Source organism: Phacochoerus africanus, chromosome 14 (genome assembly GCF_016906955.1).
Source record: "Phacochoerus africanus isolate WHEZ1 chromosome 14, ROS_Pafr_v1, whole genome shotgun sequence".
Classification (NCBI taxonomy): domain Eukaryota; kingdom Metazoa; phylum Chordata; class Mammalia; order Artiodactyla; family Suidae; genus Phacochoerus; species Phacochoerus africanus.
In genome coordinates this window covers 22,674,983-22,694,579 of record NC_062557.1, presented here as the reverse complement: position 1 = coordinate 22,694,579, position 19,597 = coordinate 22,674,983, and the positions used below count along the sequence as shown (strand labels likewise).

The 19,597-nt window shown below is 41.0% G+C and overlaps 1 protein-coding gene across 2 annotated transcripts in view; it reads right to left on the bottom strand.

Annotated features, from left to right (window-relative positions):
• Positions 1-19,597, bottom strand: part of IKZF3 (IKAROS family zinc finger 3) — a 91,385-nt gene that overhangs the window by 53,078 nt on the left and 18,710 nt on the right. For both annotated transcript variants that reach the window (XM_047756949.1, XM_047756948.1), the window contains exon 3: positions 17,269-17,370. In XM_047756949.1, coding sequence (XP_047612905.1) covers positions 17,269-17,370 — 102 coding nt within the window. The remainder of the gene's footprint in view (positions 1-17,268; positions 17,371-19,597) is intronic.

Sequence of the window (19,597 nt, the reverse complement as noted above, 5' to 3'; positions counted from 1 at the left end):
CCCTAGCCTGGGAACCTCCATATGCCACAGGAGTGGCCCAAGAAATGGCAAAAAGCCAAAAAAAAAAAAAAAAAAGGCCAAAGGCAAAGACTGCAAGGAGAAATCTGATCTGAGATCACCTAGGGCAATAGTCTGGCAGATTAATCTCTGTCACAACGAAAGAGCCAGGGGCCCTTGGCTCCACTTTTCACTAGCAGGGGTAAAATGGTCAGGGGGTAGCAAAGTCAAGTCTCTAGAACTTCCTGACATGGGCACCTCAAGTACTGTGGTACCGGAACCTACTAGTGAGGCGTTCCCTTTGTGGCTCAGCAGTGAACGAACCCGACTATGATCCATGAGGATGCAGGTTCAATCCCTGACCTCACTCAGGTTAAGGATCTGGCATTGCCATGAGCTGTAGTGTAAGTTGCAGACATAGCTCGGATCCCGAGTTGCTGTGGCGTGGCACAGGCTGGCAGCTGTAGCTCCGATTCTACCCCTAGCCTAAGAACTTCAATATGCCTGAGCTCGGCCCTAAAAAGCAAAACAAACAAACAAACAAAAACAAAACTTGCTAGTGAAGCAAGTACCACCTCCCACTGGTCAGAATGGCCATCATCAAAAAGTCTACAAGTTGGAGTTCCCACTGCGGCATAGTGGATTAAGATCTGGTGTTGCCACAGCTTTAGCTCAGGCTTGACCCCCGGCCCAGGAACTTCCATGTGCCATAGGGGCAGTGCCGGCCCTCCTGCCCCCCAGATGTCTACAAATAACAAATGCTGGAGAGGGTGTGGACAAAAGGGAACCCTCCTACACTGTTGGTGGGAATGTAAATTAATGAAGCCACTATGGAAAACAGTACGGAGGTTCCTTAGAAAACTAAAAATAAAATAGTCCTATGATCCAGCAATCCCATTCCTAGGCATATATCTGGAAAAGACTCTAATTCAAAAAGATACATGCATCCCAGTGTTTATAACAGCATAATTTACAATAGCCTAGACATGGAAGCAACCTAAATATCCACTGAGAGATGAATGGCTAAAGGAGATGTGGTATATATACACAATGGAATACTACTCAGCTATAAAAAGGAAAAAAATAATGCCATTTGCAGCAACACGGATGGACCTAGAGATTATCATACTAAGTGAAGTCAGATCGAGAAAAACAAATATCATATGATATCACTTATATATAGAATCTAAAATACGACACAAATGAACATATTTATGAAACAGAAACAGATTCCCAGATGTAGAAAACAACCTTATGGGGAAAGGGGAAAGGGGGTGGGGGAGGGATAAATAAGTTTAAAAAATTGTTTTTATTATACTTAATTTACAATGTTCTGTCAATTTCTGCTGTACAGCAAAGTGACCCAGTTATACATACATATATACATTCTTTTTTTTTTTTTTGTCTTTTGCCATTTGTTGGGCCACTCCCGAGGCACATGGAGGTTCCCAGGCTAGGGGTCAAATCAGAGCTGTAGCCACCGGCCTACGCCAGAGCCATAGCAACTCGGGATCCGAGCCGCGTCTGCAACCTACACCACAGTTCACGGCAACGCCGGATCGTTAACCCACTGAGCAAGGGCAGGGACCGAACCCGCAACCTCATGGTTCCTAGTCCGATTCGTTAACCACTGTGCCACGATGGGAACTCCCTACATTCTTTTTTTCACATTATCCTCCATCATGTTCCATCACAAGCGATTAGATAGAGTTACCTGTGTTATACAGCAGGATCTTATTGTTTATCTACTAATCCCAAACTCCCAGGCCATCCCACTCCATCCCCCTCCCCCTTGGCCACCACAAGTCTGTTCTGCATGTCCATGAGTTTGTTTCTTTTCTGTAGATAGGTTCATTTGTGTTGTATATTAGATTCTAGATATAAGTGATAATACATGGTATGTGTCTTTCTCTTTCTGACTTACTTCACTTAGTATGAAGAGTCTCTAGTTTTATCCATGTTGCTCCAAGTGGCATTATTTTTTCTTTTTTTATGGCTGAGTAGTATTTCATTGTGTATATGTACCACATTTTCTTTTCTTTTCTTTTTTATAATTTTTTAGGGCCTCATCCGTGGCATATGGAGGTTCCCATGCTAGGGGTTGAATAGGAGCTGTAGCTGCCAGCCTACACCACAGCCATAGCAACATGGGATCCAAGCCACATCTGCAATCTATACCACAGCTCACAGCAATGCCAGATCCTTATCCCACTGAGTGAGGCCAAGGATTGAACCTACATCTTCATGGATGCTATTCAGATACACTTCCACTGAGCCACGACAGGAACTCCATCTGACTTACTTCATTTAGTATGAAAGTCTCTAGTTTCATTCATGTGACTGCAAATGGCATAAATTTTCCTTTTTTATGGCTGAATAGTATTCCATTGTTATATATGTACCACATCTTAATCCATTCATCTGTCAACGAACAGTTAGGTTGTTTCCATGTCTTGGCTATTGTAAATAGTGCTGCGATGAACATAGGGGTGTATATTTCTTTTTTAGTGAAAGTTTTGTCCGGATATATGCCCAGGAGTGGGATTGCTGGATCATATGGTAGTTCTATATTTAGTTTTCTGAAGTGCCTCCATACTGTTTTCCATAGTGGTTGTACCAATTTACATTCCCACCAACAGTGTAGGAGGGTTCCCTTTTGTTCACACTCTCTCCACATCTGTTATTTGTAGACTTACTAATGATGGCCATTCTGACTGGTGTGAAGTGGTACCTCATTGTCATTTTGAGTTGCAGTTCTCGAATAATTAGTGATGTGGAGCATTTTTTCATGTGCCTGAGGGCCATCTGTATGTCTTTGGAGAAAGGTCTATTTAGGTCTTCTGCCATTTTTTAATTGGGTTGGTTGTTTGCTGTTTTTGCATATTTTGGAGACTAAGCCCCTGTCAGCTGCAAAGTTTGCAACTATTTCCTCCCATTCCATAGGTTGACTTTTCATTTTTTATGGTTTCCTTTGCTGTGCAAAAGCTTTTAAGTTTGATAGGTCCCACCGGTTTACTTTTGTTTCTACCGCTTTGGGAGACTGACCTAAGAAAACTTTTGTACTATTGATGTCAGACAATATTTTGCCTATGTTCTCTTCTAGGAGTTTTATGGTATCTAGTCTTATGTTTAAATCTTTAAGCCATTTTTTTTTTTGTCTTTTTGCCATTTCTTGGGCCGCTCCCTTGGCATATGGAGGTTCCCAGGCTAGGGGTCCAATTGGAGCTGTAGCCTCCAGCCTACACCAGAGCCACAGCAACGCAGGATCCCAGCCACGTCTGCAACCTACACCACAGCTCACGGCAACGCTGGATTGTTAACCCACTGAGCAAGGGCAGGGATCAAACCCGCAACCTCATGGTTCCTTGTCGGATTCGTTAACCACTGCACCACGACGGGAACTCCCTTTAAGCCATTTTGAATTTACTTTTGTGCATGGTGTGAGGGTATGCTCTTGTTTCATTGATTTATGTGCAGCTGTCCAGTTTTCCCAGCACCACTTACTGAAGAAACGTTTCCTCATTTTATATTCTTGCCTCCTTTGTCAAAGATTAACTGACCATAGGTGTCTGGCTTTACTCCTGGGTTCTCTATTCTGTTCCATTGTTCTGTATGTCTGTTTTTCTACCAGTACCATACTGTCTTAATTACTGTAGCTTTATAATATTGTCTGAACTCTGGGAGAGTTATGCCTCCTGCTTGTTTTTTATTCCTCAGGATTGCTTTGGCAATTCTGGGTCTTTTATGGTTCCATATAAATTTTTGGATTGTTCTAGTTCTGTGAAAAATGTCATGGGTAATTTGACAGGGATTGCATTGAATCTGGAGATGACTTTGGATAGTATGGCCATTTTAACAATATTAATTCTTCCAATCCAGGAGCATGGAATATCTTTCCATTTCTTTGAATCCACTTTAATTTCCTTGATTAATGTTTTATAGCTCTCAGCATAGAAGACTTTCACTTCCTTGGTTAGGTTTATTCCTAGGTATTTAATTTTTGAGGGTGCAATTTCAAAAGGTATTGTGTTTTTATATTCATTTTCTAATATTTAATTGTAGTATGCAGAAATGCAACCGATTTCTGAATGTTAATCTTATATTCTGCTACTTTGCTGAATTCATTGATCAGTTCAAATAGTTTTTGTGTGGAGCCCTTAGGGTTTTCTCTACATGGTATCATGTCATCTGCATAGAGTGACAATTTTACCTCTTCTCTTCCAATTTGGATACCTTTTATTTCTTTTGTCTGTCTGATTGCTGTTGAATAAAAGTGGTGAGAGTGGAAATCCTTGTCTTGTTCCAGATTTTAGTGGGACAAAGATCAGCTTTTCTCCATTGAGCATTATATTGGCTGCTGGTTTGTCATAAATGACTTTTCTAATGTTAAGGTATGTTCCCTCTATACCCTCTTTGGTAAGAGTTTTTATCATGAATGGATGTTGGATTTTGTCAAATGCTTTTTCTGCATTTACTGAGATGATCATGTGGTTTTTGACTTTTCTTTTGTTAATGCTGTGTATATCATTGATTGATTTGCATTTTTTTGTTGTTTCTTTTTTTTGTCTTTTTAGGGCCACACCTGCAGCATATGGAGGTTCCCAGGCTAGGAGTCCAATCGGAACTGTAGCACCAGCCTACGCTAGAGCCACAGCAATGCCAGATTTGAGCCTCATCTGTGACCCACACCACAGCTCATGGCAATGCTGGATCCTTAACCCACTGAGCGGGGCCAGGGATTGAACCCACAATTTCATGGTTCTTAGTTGGAGTCATTTCTGCTGTGCCAAGGCAGTAACTCTGATTTGCATATGTTGAAACATCCTTGTGAACTTGGGACAAATCCCACTTGGTCATGGTGTATGGTCTTTTTTTATACATTGTTAGATTCAGTTGGCTAAAATTTTTTTTCAGAATTTTTGCATCTATATTCATCAAAGATATTGGCCTATAATTTTATTTTTTGGTAGTATCTTTATCTGATATTAGGTTGATATTATCTGATTTTTTTTTGTCTTTTGTCTTTTTTGTTGTTGTTGTTGTTGTTGTTGCTATTTCTTGGGCCACTCCCGTGGCATATGGAGGTTCCCAGGCTAGGGGTTGAATCGGAGCTGTAGCCACCGGCCTACGCCAGAGCCACAGCAACGCGGGATCCGAGCCGCGTCTGCAACCTACACCACAGCTCACGGCAATGCCGGATCATTAACCCACTGAGCAAGGGCAGGGACCGAACCCGCAACCTCATGGTTCCTAGTCAGATTCGTTAACCACTGTGCCACGACGGGAACTCCTGATTTTTTTTTTTTTTTATACTAGGTTGATGGTAGCTTCATAGAATGTCTTTGGGATTATCCCTTCTTCTTCAACCTTTTGGAAAATTTAAGAAGGATGGGTAAAGTTCTTTATACGTGTGGTAGATTTCTCCTGTGAAGCCATCTGGTTCTGGACTTTTGTTTGTAGGGAGTGTTTTCATTACATATTCAATTTCATTTCTAGTGATTGGTCTGTTCAATTAACCTATATCTTCTTGAGTCAGTTTTGGCGGGCCGTATGTCTCTAGAAAGTTGTCCATTTCTTATAGGTTGTCAAATTTGTTGGCATATAATTGTTCATAGTATTCTCTTATTTTATTATTATTTTTTGTATTTCTGCAGTATCCATTGAGATCCCTCTTTTTTCACTTCTTATTTTGTTTATTTGAATTCTTTTTCTCCTCTTCTTGGTGTATCTGGCTGGAGGTTTGTCAATTCTGTCTACCCTGTCAAAGCACCAGCTCTTGGGTTTATTGATTTTTTCTATTGTTGTTGTTGTTCTTTTTTTTTGAGATAGTTTTTATTTTTATTTTTTCTTCTGTTTTTATTTTTTAGTTTAAAAAATTTTTATATAATGATTTTTATTTTTTTCATTATAGCTGGTTTACAGTGTTCTGTCAATTTTCTACTGTACAGCATGGCGACCCAGTTACACAAACATGCATACGTTCTTTTTTCTCACATTTTCATGCTCCATCATAAGTGACTAGATACAGTTCCCAGTGCTATACAGCAGGATCTCATTGCTTATCCATTCCAGAGGCAATAGTTTGCATCTATTAACCTCAAGTTCCCAATCCATCCCACTCCCTCCCCCTCCCCCTTGGCAACCACAAGTCTATTCTCCAAGTCCATGATTTTCTTTTCTGTGGAAAGGTTCATTTGTGATTCCAGATATAAGTCTATTGTTCTTTCAATCTCTATTTTACTGATTTCCTCTCTGATCTTCATGATTTCTTTCCTTCTGCTGACTTCAGGTTTTGTTTGTTCTTCTTTTTCTAATTCTTTTAGGTAGTACGTTAAATTGTTGATTTGAGGTTTTTCTTCTTTTTTGAGGAAGGCCTATATTGCTATGAACTTTCCTCTAAGAATTGTTTTTGCAGCATCCCATAGATTTCTGAATGGTTGTTTCTTTCCATTATCATTTGTCTCAAGGTATTTTTTATTTATTTATTAATTTTTGTCTTTTTTTTTTGCCTTTTCTAGGGCCGCTCCCGTGGCATGTGGAGGTTCCCAGGCCAGGGGTCCAATAGGAGCTGTAGCTGCCAGCCTACACCAGAGCCACAGCAATGCAGGATCTGAGCCGCATCTGTGACCTACACCACAGCTCACGGCAACGCCAGATCATTAACCCACTGAGCAAGGCCAGGGATCGAACCCACAACCTCATGGTTCCTAGTAGATTCGTTAACCACTGAGCCACGATAGGAACTCCTCAAGGTATTTTTTAATTTCTACTTTGATTTCCTCGTTGACCCACTGGTTTTTTAGTAGCATGTTGTTTAGCCTCCATGTTGTCAGTTTTTGTTTTGTTTTTTGGGTTTTTTTTAGTTCACTGAACTTCTTTAAGAGGATTATTCTGTATTCTTTGTCAGTCAATTCATCAGCTTCCATTTCTTTAGGGTCAGTTTGTTTTTGTTTTTGTTTTTGTTTTTTTGCCATTTTCTTGGGCCGCTCCCGTGGCATATGGAGGTTCCCAGGCTAGGGGTCAAATTGGAGCATAGGATGCCAGTCTACGCCAGAACCACAGCAATGCAGGATCCGAGCCACGTCTGCAACCTATACCACAGCTCACAGCAACACCAGATCCACTGAGCAAGGCCAGGGATTGAACCCACAACCTCATGGTTCCTAGTTGGATTTGTTAACCACTGAGCCACGGCAGGAACTCCCTAGGGTCAAGTTATTGAGCTTGGATGGTTTCCTTTAGCGGTTTCACGCTTCCCTGTTTCTTCCTGTTCCTTGTATCCTTGCAATGGTGTCTGCATAGTTGAGGGAGTGATCACTTCTATTCTTTACAGTTTGCTTCAGCAGGGAAATCCTTAATTTGTCATTCTGTGGTACTAGATTGGCCAGCTGGTAGCATCCAGGAGTTAGTGGGGCTTGCTTCTGGGGGGTCTCTTGTTAGGTGGGCTTTGAGGTCTGCTGGCCTCACCGCTAATCTCCCTGGTTGAATGGGTGCACTGTCTGTGTTCTGCTTTCAGGCACTGCTCATGGCTAGGCTTAGCCATCAGATTGGGCCATTGGCTGGACTCTGCATTAGGTGGGGCCACTGGTTGGGCTCCCTGTTTGGGTGGGGTGGCAAGTTGGGCTCACTCACTTGTCAACTGGACTGTGGAATTTGATAGGGATGCAGGCTGGGCTCCATATTGTCAGTTTTATCTTATTTCTTTTCCTTTGGTTGATTTCGAGTTTCATGCCATTGTGGTCAGAGAAGATACTTGAAATAATTTCTTTCTTTTTTTTTTCTTTTTTCTTTTTTTCCCCACTGTACAAGGGGGAAAACTGTGTGTACACTGTGCAAGGGGGTCAGGTTATCCTTACATGTATACATTACAGTTACATTTTTCCCCCAGCCTTTCTTCTGTTGCAACATGAGTATCTAGACAAAGTTCTCAATGCTATTCAGCAGGATCTCCTTGTAAATCTAATCTAAGTTGTGTCTGATAAGCCCAAGCTCCCGATCCCTCCCACTCCCTCCCCCTCCCATCAGGCAGCCACAAGTCTCTTCTCCAAGTTCATGATTTTCTTTTCTAAGGAGATGTTCATTTGTGCTGGATATTAGATTCCAGTTATAAGTGATACCATATGGTATTTGTCTTTGTCTTTCTGGCTCATTTTACTCAGTATGAGATTCTCTAGCTCCATCCATGTTGCTGCAAATGGCATTATGTCATTCTTTTTTATGGCTGAGTAGTATTCCATTGTGTATATATACCACCTCTTCCGAATCCAATCATCTGTCGATGGACCTTTGGGTTGTTTCCATGTCTTGGCTATTGTGAATAGTGCTGCAATGAACATGCGGGTGCACGTGTCTCTTTTAAGTAGAGTTTTGTCCGGATAGATGCCCAAGAGTGGGATTGCGGGGTCATATGGAAGTTCTATGTATAGATTTCTAAGGTATCTCTAAACTGTTCTCCATAGTGGCTGTACCAGTTTACATTCCCACCAACAGTGCAGGAGGGTTCCCTTTTCTCCACACCCCCTCCAGCACTTGTTATTTGTGGATTTATTAATGATGGCCATTCTGACTGGTGTGAGGTGATATCTCTGAAATAATTTCTATACTCGTAAATTTGTTGAGGTTAGTTTTGTGCCCCAGTATGTGGTCAATCCTTGAGAATATTCCATGTGCACTTGAAAAGAATGTATATTTTGATTTTTTGGATGTAATGTCCTGCAAATATCAATTAAGTCTAATTTTTCTATTGTGTCCTTTAGGATTTCTGTTGCTTTATTTAGTTTCTGTCTAGAGGATTTGTCCATTGATGTGAGTTGGGTGTTAAAGTCTCCTACTATTATTGTATTCCCATCAATTTCTCCTTTTATGTCTGTTAGTATTTGTCATATGTATTTGGGTGCTTCTATATTAGGGGCATATATATTGATGAGTATAATATCCTCTTCTTGAATGGATCCTTTAATCATTGAATAGTGTCCTTCTCTGTCTTTCTTTATGGCCTTTGTTTTAAAGTCTATTTTGTCTGATACGAGTATTGCAACTCCTGCTTTCCTGTCTTTTCCATTTGCATGAAATATCTTTTTCCATCCCCTTTCAATTTATATGTGTCTTTTGCCCTTAGGTGAGTCTTTTGAAGGCAGCATATTGTAGGCTTTTGTTTTATATCCAGTCTTCAACTCTATGTCTTTTGATTGGAGCATTCAATCCATTGAAATTTAAGGTAATTACTGATAAATATGTATTTAGTGCCATTTTAAACCTTGTTTTCCAGTTGATTCTTTCTCTTTTGTTCCTTCTTTTCTTTTCTTTTTTTTTGGTTGGATGATTTCCTTTTATTTTATGCTTGTGTCCTCTTTAGTTTTTGTGAATGTATTGTTTGGTTTTGATTTGTGGTTGTCCTGCTTTTCAAGTATATTAAGCCCTTCCCACATCTGCTTGCTTTAGCCTAACAGTCACATGGGTTTAAACACATTCTAAAAAAAGAGTCTAGATTTTATTACTTTCCTTCCCCATATTTTATGATTTTGATGTCCTTTTTTAATATCTTCATGTTTAGTCTTGTTGTTTCTTGTGTTTATCGTCACTTTTAAATAGGTTTTTTTTTTTTTTTTTCTTTTAGATCTGTATACTGGCTCATTTAAGTGATCACTTTCCAATTGTTATTTCCTCCATCCTATTTCTTATTTCTTTTTTACTTTGAGAACCTCTTCCAGTATTTCTTTTAGAATGGGTTTAGTATTCCTGTACTCTTTTAGGTTTTTTTGTTGGATAAATTCTTCATTTCTCCTATTTTAAATGATATTCTTGCTGGGTAGACTATTCTAGGCTGCAGATTTTTCCCTTCTAGAACTTTGAATACATCTTGCCATTCTCTTCTGGCCTGTAGTGTTTCTGTAGAGAAATCAGGTGATAGCCTTAGGAAGGTTCCCTTATAATTGTTTGTTTTTCTCTTGCTGCCTTTAGAATCCTCTTTTATCTTTAACTTTTGTCATTTTTATTATAATACGTCTTGGTGTGGGCCTGTTTTTCAACTTGCTTGGGGCCCTCTGTGCTTCCTATATCTTTATATCTGTTTTCTTTATTTTTATTATTACTATTTTTGTCTTTTTGTCTTCTTAGTGCTGCACCTGTGGCATATGGAAATTCCCAAGCTAGGGGTCAAATCGGAGCTGTAGCCACCAGCCTACACCACAGCCACAGCAACGCCAGATCTGAGCCATGTCTGAGACCTACACCACAGCTCATGGCAAGACTGGATCCTTAACCCATTGATCAAGGCCAGGGATCAAACCTGCAACCCCATGGTTCCTAGTTGGATTCATTAACCACTGAGCCATGATGGGAATTCCCTCTAGTGCCTTTCTAAAGTAATCTGCATTACTGCTCATATCAGCTTTTAATTCCTTCAGTATTTTCACTATCTCCTTTTTGAATTTGGTGTCTATTAGACTGCAGATGTCTTTTTCATTGTTTGCTCCTTCAGGTGAAATCTCCTGTTAACTGGAAATGGTTCCTAAGCTTCTTCATTTTGCTTATATTTTTCTTATTTTGTGAGTTTAGGGAAAACAACTATTGTAGTCTTGGAGAGTTATTTATATGCAAGAGTACCCCTGGGTATTTTGTGAGGGCTTACTATTTATTTTTGGTGTGAGGACTGCTTTTGGTTTGGATGCTTGTTGTCTCTTTCTTCAGTGTGTGCAGGCTGTTAGCCCCCGATAGAATGCTGAGTGTGCTTCCAGAGAGATGGAGGCAATGGGCAGGGCTAGTAGCCAGTGGCTGGTTCCTGGGCCTTGACAGTGGAAAGGTGGTGCAGACTGCTCCTAGTTGCAGGGCCTTGGGAAGGGGCAGTGACTCTCAGGCAGGTGTAGGTGGTGCCCGGATAATTTGGCAGTGGCAGCGGCAGGGTGTGCACACTCCCAGGGGTGGTGCTCAGTTGCAGTGCCCACCTCTGTGCCAACCACTGAGTTGACTGGGGTCCAGGTGATGCCTGTTCACGGACCCCTAGTGGCAGAAGGCCACACCCTCCTCTGGGGTCTGAAATGCCTTGGGTTTGCCCCTGCCATCTGTAGCCCATACAAGAGGGGCTCATCACCTGTAGACTGCACAAAAGGCACCTCAACACCAGTAGCCCCATCCTCCAAGACTCTGAGTGTGCACAGAGAAAAATATTTCTATGGAAATCTGCCCTTCCTCCCAAACAATGGTGCCTTGCTTCTCCTGTGGGCTCAGACCTCCTCCCGAGTTCCCTTGGCTGTGGTGCTCTGCTCCCCAGCCCTTTGTGCACTGCTCTCTAGGCCCTCAGGCTGTCTCCACACAGCCTACCCTAGTCCTCTCCTCAGAACTGACCTCTGGACTTGAGTCTCATCAGCCAGTCCCCTTCCAAGGGTCTCAGGCTGTGGTGTCTGGGGAGGTGATACCAGTGGTCTGTGCAGTTCTCTTTGCTGTGCCTTCCTCGGTCCAGCCGCTGCACTTTTTTTTTTTTCTCTGAGGCTTTGAGGTTCCTCCATCTCAGCTGATCTCTCCATCAGTTAGGTGGCTTCCCAGGGTGTGGGTTCCTTTCCTCTTTCACAGCTCCCACTCAGGAGTGCAAGTCCTGTTCTGATTCTTTTTTTTTTTTCTCTCTCTCTCTCTTTTTCCTTTTGTTCTACCCAGTTATGTGGAGGGTTTCTTGCCCTTTTTGGAGGTTTAAGGTCTTCTGCCAGTGTTCAGTAGATGTTCTGTGCAAATCATGCTACATGTAGATTTTTTTTTAATGCGTTGTGGGAGAAGGTGAATAACGCATCTTAATCCTCTGCCATCTTGATCCTGCTCTAAATTAGGAGTTTGGAAGGCAGTTATGCTAACAATGATACCATCAATGCTTCAAATTAGGAGTTTGGGATTAGCAGATACAAACTACTATATATAAAAGAGACAAACAAGAAGATCCTACTGTATAGCACAGAGAACTATATTCAGTATCCTTAATAAACCATAATGAAAAAGAATATGTATATATACATATAACTGAATCACTTTGATGTACACCATAAATCAACACAACATTGTGAATCAATACTTTGATTTTTTTAAAGTGATATAAGGGTTCATGGATTAAGGTGAAAGTTTGTATGAAAACTGGTATCAGAAATGGTTGAGTCTCTTTTACCCGAATGTCTTATGGGGATGGATGTTGTGTCTGACTGGGGAACTATTTCTGTTAAACAGGAGGCATGTAAATCTATCCTCCAGGCAATATTAATTGGACATGCTAAACGGGAATGGATAGGATTGCCCAAGTCCACACAGTGTAGAAGAGAAGCTGGAGTGCTGGTACAGACAAATTTTGTGTGATAGCTCTATGTGGAGCATAGATTGGGACTTACAGCAAAGATTGAAAGCACTTCCTAGTGACAACTATTGAGATGATGGAACAGAGAATTATCTGAAGTGAAAATTAGTAGGCTGATATCAGACATTAATTCAAACTTCCCCTATGATTGCAGAACAAAAAATAATCTTAATATCTAAATACTCATGATGTATTAGGTAATATCAGAAAAACACTCTGATGGGGGACTGCCATCCAATGCCCAGAAGAACTCTATAATAAAATGGAAATGGGGAGTTCTCTGGTGGCTCAGCAGGTTAAGGAGCCAATGTTGTAACCACTGTGGCTCAGACTGCTGCTGTGGTGCAGGTTCAATGCCTGGCCTGAGAACTTTCACATGCCGTGAGCTCAGCCAAAAAAAAAGTAATAAAATAAAATAAAACGGAAATGGTTTACACAGGGTTATGCTACAAAGGGAATGTAAGCAGGAGATACTCACAAGCAGGGAGCCTCTTTTCTTCTAGGATGACTTTGGAACTGTGGGAGGAGCTAGATTCTATCATCACTTAGACAGTGCCCTATAAACAGCTCCTGACTCACCAACAAAGGGCTGCTTGGTTTATGGACAGGAGTTCCAAGGTAAATGGCCAATATTCTGTTTGGAAGACTACCACTCTAACTGAAAAGATAAAAATATATCAGTTTGATGGGATGAATTACATGCTGTTTCCCAAGGAGCGACGGAAAAATTGGACAATAATACAAGCCTCTAGGTTTCAGTTTTTACCTGACTTATGAGTGATGACCAATGGCCTGGCCATACTGTTAGGCAGAGGGCAATGGAAATCTGGCCTATTAAAGGGATGCTCACATGGAGCATAGCCTTATGGAAATCACCATGGGAATGTGATTGGTACATTAAAGTAGGACAGGTTGATGCCCATCAGAAGAATCCCCTTCCAGGTTTGGAGGATGACAAGCAAGTGGATGTCATGGTGCATTAGCTTGAGGTGGCCCTCTGGGTCCACAAAATGAGTAGACATTCAGGGACCAAAGCAGTGCAGAAGGACATATTCCTTTTGCATCCTCTGAGGCTCAAAATACCAACAAGAACTATCCTGTGTGCCAATAAGAGAAACAGAGGCTACGGATGCATGTGGGTGCTTCCTCAAGGGGAAGACCCCACACATAGCTGGCAAGTAGTTACACTGAACCAAGGCCAATGGTCCCAGTGGGGCTACAAATAGGATTTGACAGAATGGACACTGACTCCGGACTGGGCTTTGCTTATCTGGTGGTAGATGCGAATGATCAGAGTACTATGAAAGAACTGGAACAGAAGATATTGCACCAATTTGGACCATCAAACCACATTTGTTCAGACCAAGGAATACACTTTACGGTTCACAATGTCAAACAATGGATGGCCAAAGAGATATTCTCCTCAGAATAACACTTTCATAGAGAATTGGAACAGGCTGTTGAAACATGGGTCATTTAAAACAGGGGGGGATGTAAGCATGAAGGGTTGGTTTATGTGTCTTCAGGAGTGTGTGTTCACACTCAACGTCAGAGGAGCTAAGGCAGTGTTCTCCCCACTAGACAGAGTCCTCTGTTTTTCTGGTGGATATGGGGAAGTGAGAGGAGAGAGAGCTGCTATAATGACGATACAATTTTTTCCATGGGAGAAAGGGACAGTGATGGCACGGCTGTATGATTCTTTCAAAGGAGAGAGGACACTGGTATGATAACTATACTTTTTTTTCTCTTCTCTACATTCCTCAACTTTCTCTTTCCTATCTGATGCCCTATGGTCACGGGATCAAGGATGCAACCTTAACTGGCAGAAATAGGGATGATGCCTAAAAGAGAAACTGTAAGTATAGTTTTAAACCTTTATGTCAGACTTCCTGAAGGCCTGGTAGGACAGGGTGGGCCTTTACTCCATTTGGCAAAACTGAGGTTGACACTCAAAGTAGCTGTTGCCTGGGGGTATAAGCCCACTGGTTCTGTACCTAAGTAACTCTACCCTAAGTGGACAGGAGTGAACTGAAGGGGAGGCCTTCACTGGATTAGTATTTCTGCCTGAAACCTAGACCAGCACGGTGGCTGAACCCAAAGTTCCTTCCAAATGGGGAGAAGTCCAGGTATAAAATAAATGGAGAGGAGGAATAATAATTGAAGGTAAAGGAATGAATCAATGAACTGCTTAATAAAGGAAATCCAATATTATAACACAATCTCAAGAGAGGCTCAGAGCAAGGGAATAGAATTATTTCTTAGCTCAATTATACCAGACGCTTGAAAAGATGAAGACGTGTTGATGGGACCACTCCTGCCTTTGGAACCTGACAAAATCAGATGGAAGTCTGCAAATCTGAGTGGTCGCACCTGGGAGACACTTTCTTACGACATGATGATGGACTGGACTCATTACTAATGACTGAGTGTGACTGAGTGTGACACCAGTATATTTTGACTTTGATGATCCTTTTTCTATATGAGATTCTGTGGTGAAAGACAAAATATGGAAATATATATACTTGGTCTTTGTCCCAGGCACAGAATTCCTAAAACCCTGGGAATTTCCTGAGTGATAAAAGCATCTTTTGCTATTCAAACAGCCCCTTTCAATCACACCTGAGTTTATGCTACTGAGAGGACAGGATGCAGCTCCTAGATACTCTTGGGATGGATTGATCACCAGAAAGATCAAGTGGTTAGGGAGTTGGAACTTTCAGCCCCACCCACCAACCTCTAGGAAGGGGAGGGAAGACTGGAGACTGAGCTCTAGGAATACTCTTGAACTATAAGATTCAGTGAGTTTCTGGTGAAGATGTTAAGGTGCTGGGAAGGTGGTGTGGTCAGAGAGGGCATGGAAACTCCACACCCTCCATACCTTGCCCTGTGCACCTCTTCCTTTTGGTATTTCCTGAACTGTGTCCTTTATAATCAACCAGTAACAGTAAATAAAGTGCTTTCCTAAGTTCTGTGAGTCATTCTATCAAATTATTAAACCGGGTGGGGGGGGGGGGCGTTGTGGGAAATCCTGAATTTGTAGTCACATTGGACAGATGTTCAGGTAATAACCTGGGGACCTGGTACTTTCAACTGGTGTCTGAAGTGAGGGCAGTCTTGTGGGACTGAACCCTTAATCTGTGGGTTCTGTGCTAATTCTAGAAATTTGCATAAAAATTGAATTGATTTTGCACAGTGAAGGAAACCATTTAAAAAAATACTATGGGATGGGAGAAAATAGTTGCAAACAATGCAACCAACAAGGGCTTAATCTCCAAAATACACGAACAACTCATACAACTCAACAGCAAAAAAACAAACAACCCAATTGAAAAATAGGCAGAAGACCTACGTAAGCATTTCTCCAAAGAAGATATATGGACGGTCAACAGGCACGTGATAAAATGCTCAACATAACTAATTACTAGAGTACTGCAGATCAAAGTTACAATGAGGTACCACTTCACATCAGTCAGAATGGCTATATCATTTAATAACACTACAAATAACAAATGCTGGAGAGGGTGTGGAGGAAAAGGAACCTTCCTACACTGTCGTTGGCAATGTAAATTGGTACATCCACTACGGAAAACAGTATGAAGGTACCTCAGAAAACTAAATATAGAACTACCATATGATCCAGCAATCCCACTTCTAGGCATATATCCCGACAAAACTTTCACTGAAAAAGATACATGCACCCCTGTGTTCACTGCAGCACTATTCACAATATCCAAGACATGGAAACAACCTAAATGTCCACTGACAGATGAATGGATTAAGATGTGGTACATATACATAATGGAATACTACTCAGCCATAAAAAGAACAAGATAATGCCCTTTGCAGCAACATGAATTGAATTAGAGATTCTCATACTAAGGAAAGTAAGTCAGAAAGAGAAAGATATCACATGATATCACTTATATGTGGAATCTAAAATATGGCACAGATGACCCTACTACCACAGATGAACAGAAATAGACTCATAGACATGGACAACAGACTTGTGGCTGCCAAGGGGGAGGGGGAGGGAGTGGGATGGACTGGGAGTCCGTGGTTAATGGATGCAAACTGTTATATTTAGACTGGATAGACAATGAGGTCCTGCTGTATGGCACAGGGAATTATGTCACTTGTGATGGAACATGATGAAAGATAATATGAGAAACAGAGTGTGTAGAGATGTATGACTGGGTCACTTGGCTGTACAGCAGAAACTGACCTAATGATGTAAATCAACTATAATAAAAAAGTTTTTTTAAAAGAATGGAATTGAATTGTCAGATGCCCAATTGGTGACTAGAGAATTGGAGAATGGTGGAAAACACCCAAACTTTCTTTCTTTTTTTTTGTTTTTGTTTTGTCTTTTTGCCATTTCTTGGGCCGCTCCTGCAGCATATGGAGGTTCCTGGGCTAGGGGTCGAATCGGTGCTGTAGCTGTCAGCCTACACCAGAGCCACAGCAAGAGCTGTAGCTGCCAGCCTACGCCAGAACCACAGCAACGCAGGATCTGAGCCGCGTCTGCGACCTACACCACAGCTCACGGCAACGCCAGAACCTTGACCCACTGAGCAAGGGCAGGGATCGAACCTGCAACCTCATGGTTCCTAGTCGGATTCGTTAACCACTGCGCCACGACGGGAACTCCACCCACCCAAACTTTCTATAATGAACACGTATCACTTTTTAATGGAAAAGAGTAAAATAAACATACTATTTTAGAAATGTAGTATAACTTGGATACTGAAAAAGCACCTTAGATTCTTAAAATTTTGCTGATATCCTGCAACAAATTATTAAATGTAGACGTGTAAAGTGAACAAAAGTGAATTCCTCTCAACTCAACCCACAAATGCAAGTTTCCTTTGGAGATTTCCTGGTTTCTCCTCTATATTAAGCCTCAACCATATCTTTAGTTTCTGGGTTTGTTCACTACGGCTCACCTCCTACATCTTCATCTTCATTGGCTGGGCCTTCGGCACCGTCCACATTTTCGGTTTCATGAGGTTTGGTTAAATCGTAGTCATTCAAAAGCACTGAACCTTCTAAGAGATAAAAAGAATTTTATGCAGTCAACTTTAAAGGATTTTTATAAACATTTTTATAAGACTCCTATTTCAACTTCACCCAAACCCTGAGTGAGAGATAATATCCCTTTCACACACACTCAAGTAGGATATATGTGAAAACTCTTGAGGTTTAGAAATATGCCCAAGGATCATGTGCTTTTCCATGAGGTATAATTTTCTTGAATATTTCTTTCACCTGAGTTGAAATGCACTCAAGTTCCTTCTGGATAGAAATTCTCTTTCCTTGGTGTATCTCACAATATTCAGTAGGATGTTACTTCTAGTTATGACCAAGAAATATTAATATATAATGATGTGAGATACCGAGCTGGAAAGTACTAGCATAACTCAATTTGCGAAAGGTGCTTTCCTGTGAGGAAGCATGTAAGCTTCTGTATACCAAATGCTATTTTCCCTTTCTGTTCCCAGTATATATGCGATTCTGTGGAAACATATTGCCCCTCGGTTCTTTTCTTCCTTCAAACATTTACTAAATGTTGACAAGGGTACAGATAGGAATAAGTCATAATTCCTGTCTTCAAGAAGCTTTATACTTCATCGATGTCTATAAGACAAACCCACAACTGTAATGCAAGATTCAGACAAGAGATAAGTCTATAATGTAGACTCAGAAAGAGACTAAGGGAAATAATGGGAGTTCCTAAATAAAAGGCAAAAGACATAATAAAAGCATGGTTAAAGTAAACAGCAAACTTATTAAAGATCAAGTTTAACAAAAATGTAATTTTGTACACTAAATAGTGATAATATTAGAAGTAAGGAAGAAAGCAAATGTAGCTGGAGGTATTTCACATGCAAGCATGGTAGCTTAACAAAAAAAAGACAGTGAAAGAAATGAACAGTAAAGATACCCACTTGCTATCAAACTCCTTCCAAATATTCAATAAAATATTTACTGAGAATCTATTATATGCAACAAATATTCAAATACAAATAGTCAAATAGTCAAAGGAATCCTGTGGCACTAGGGAGGGGCTGAAGTAGGAGGGATGAGCAGAAACTCTGCAGTGGCTTCCTTTTAGCTGCAGGCATGACTGAACACATGGAGCAGAAGGTTCACTGGAAGGCAGGAGTGAAATGGAAACATAGTCACGAAATCCATGATTAGGAAGTCCTGAAAATGTGTGGGAGTTCCCGTCGTGGCTCAGTGGTTAACGAATCCAACTAGGAACCATGAGGTTGCGGGTTCAATCCCTGGCCTTGCTCAGAGGGTTAAGGATCTGGCGTTGCCGTCAGCTGTGGTGTAGGTCACAGAAACGGCTCGGATCCCACATTGCTGTGGCTCTGGCCTAGGCTGGCAGCAACAGCTCCGACTGGACCCCTGGCCTGGGAACCTCCATATGCCACGGGAGCAGCCCCAGAAAAGGCAAAAAGACAAAAAAAAAAAAAAAGTCCTGAAAATGTGGTCATCATGGACTCAAGTTTGGATTTATAGGTAAAGCTTCTCAATTCTGCATATTATAACCTACATGCTAAGACACTAAGGCACTGCTCTAAATGATAGTTTACTTTTCTCACACCTGAAATGATGGACATAAAGTGCATGTCTGAACAACTAATATGAGGTACAGGTTTAAGTAAAATATAAGGTTACAACTCACAGTAATACAACAAGGCACTTAAGTGGTAAATTTTATAATACGGTTTAAGCTTCGATTCAAACAAAGGAATCAAAACCAAGTTATTTTTAGGAAATAGATTATTTTAAATGTTTATAGTTTATTCTGGAGCAGGGGTCAGCAAACCATGGTCCAAGGGGTCAAATCGAGCCATGGTCTATTTTCGTATGGGCCCAGGAGGAAGGAATGGTTTTTACATTTTTGAAGAGTTGTAAAATAACATAAAGGGGAATGCGCAACAGAGACTATCTATGGCCTTCAAAGTCTAAAATATTTACCCTCTGGCCCCTTACCAAAAAAAAATTTCCTGACTACTGTTCTTAAGTGAAAAGCACAAGCTGTTCAAATATAAGTTACTATATTACTAGGAGTTTCATGAGGGCCTGGTGGTTAAGGATCCAGCATTGTCACTACTGTGGCTTAGGTCGCTGCTGTGGTGCGGATTTGATCCCTGGTCCAGGAACTTCTATTTGTCATGAGTATGGCCAAAAAAAATAATGATAATAAAGCTACTATACTGTTCAACCAAAACTGTCTTTATTCAAATCAATCAGTTCAGTTGA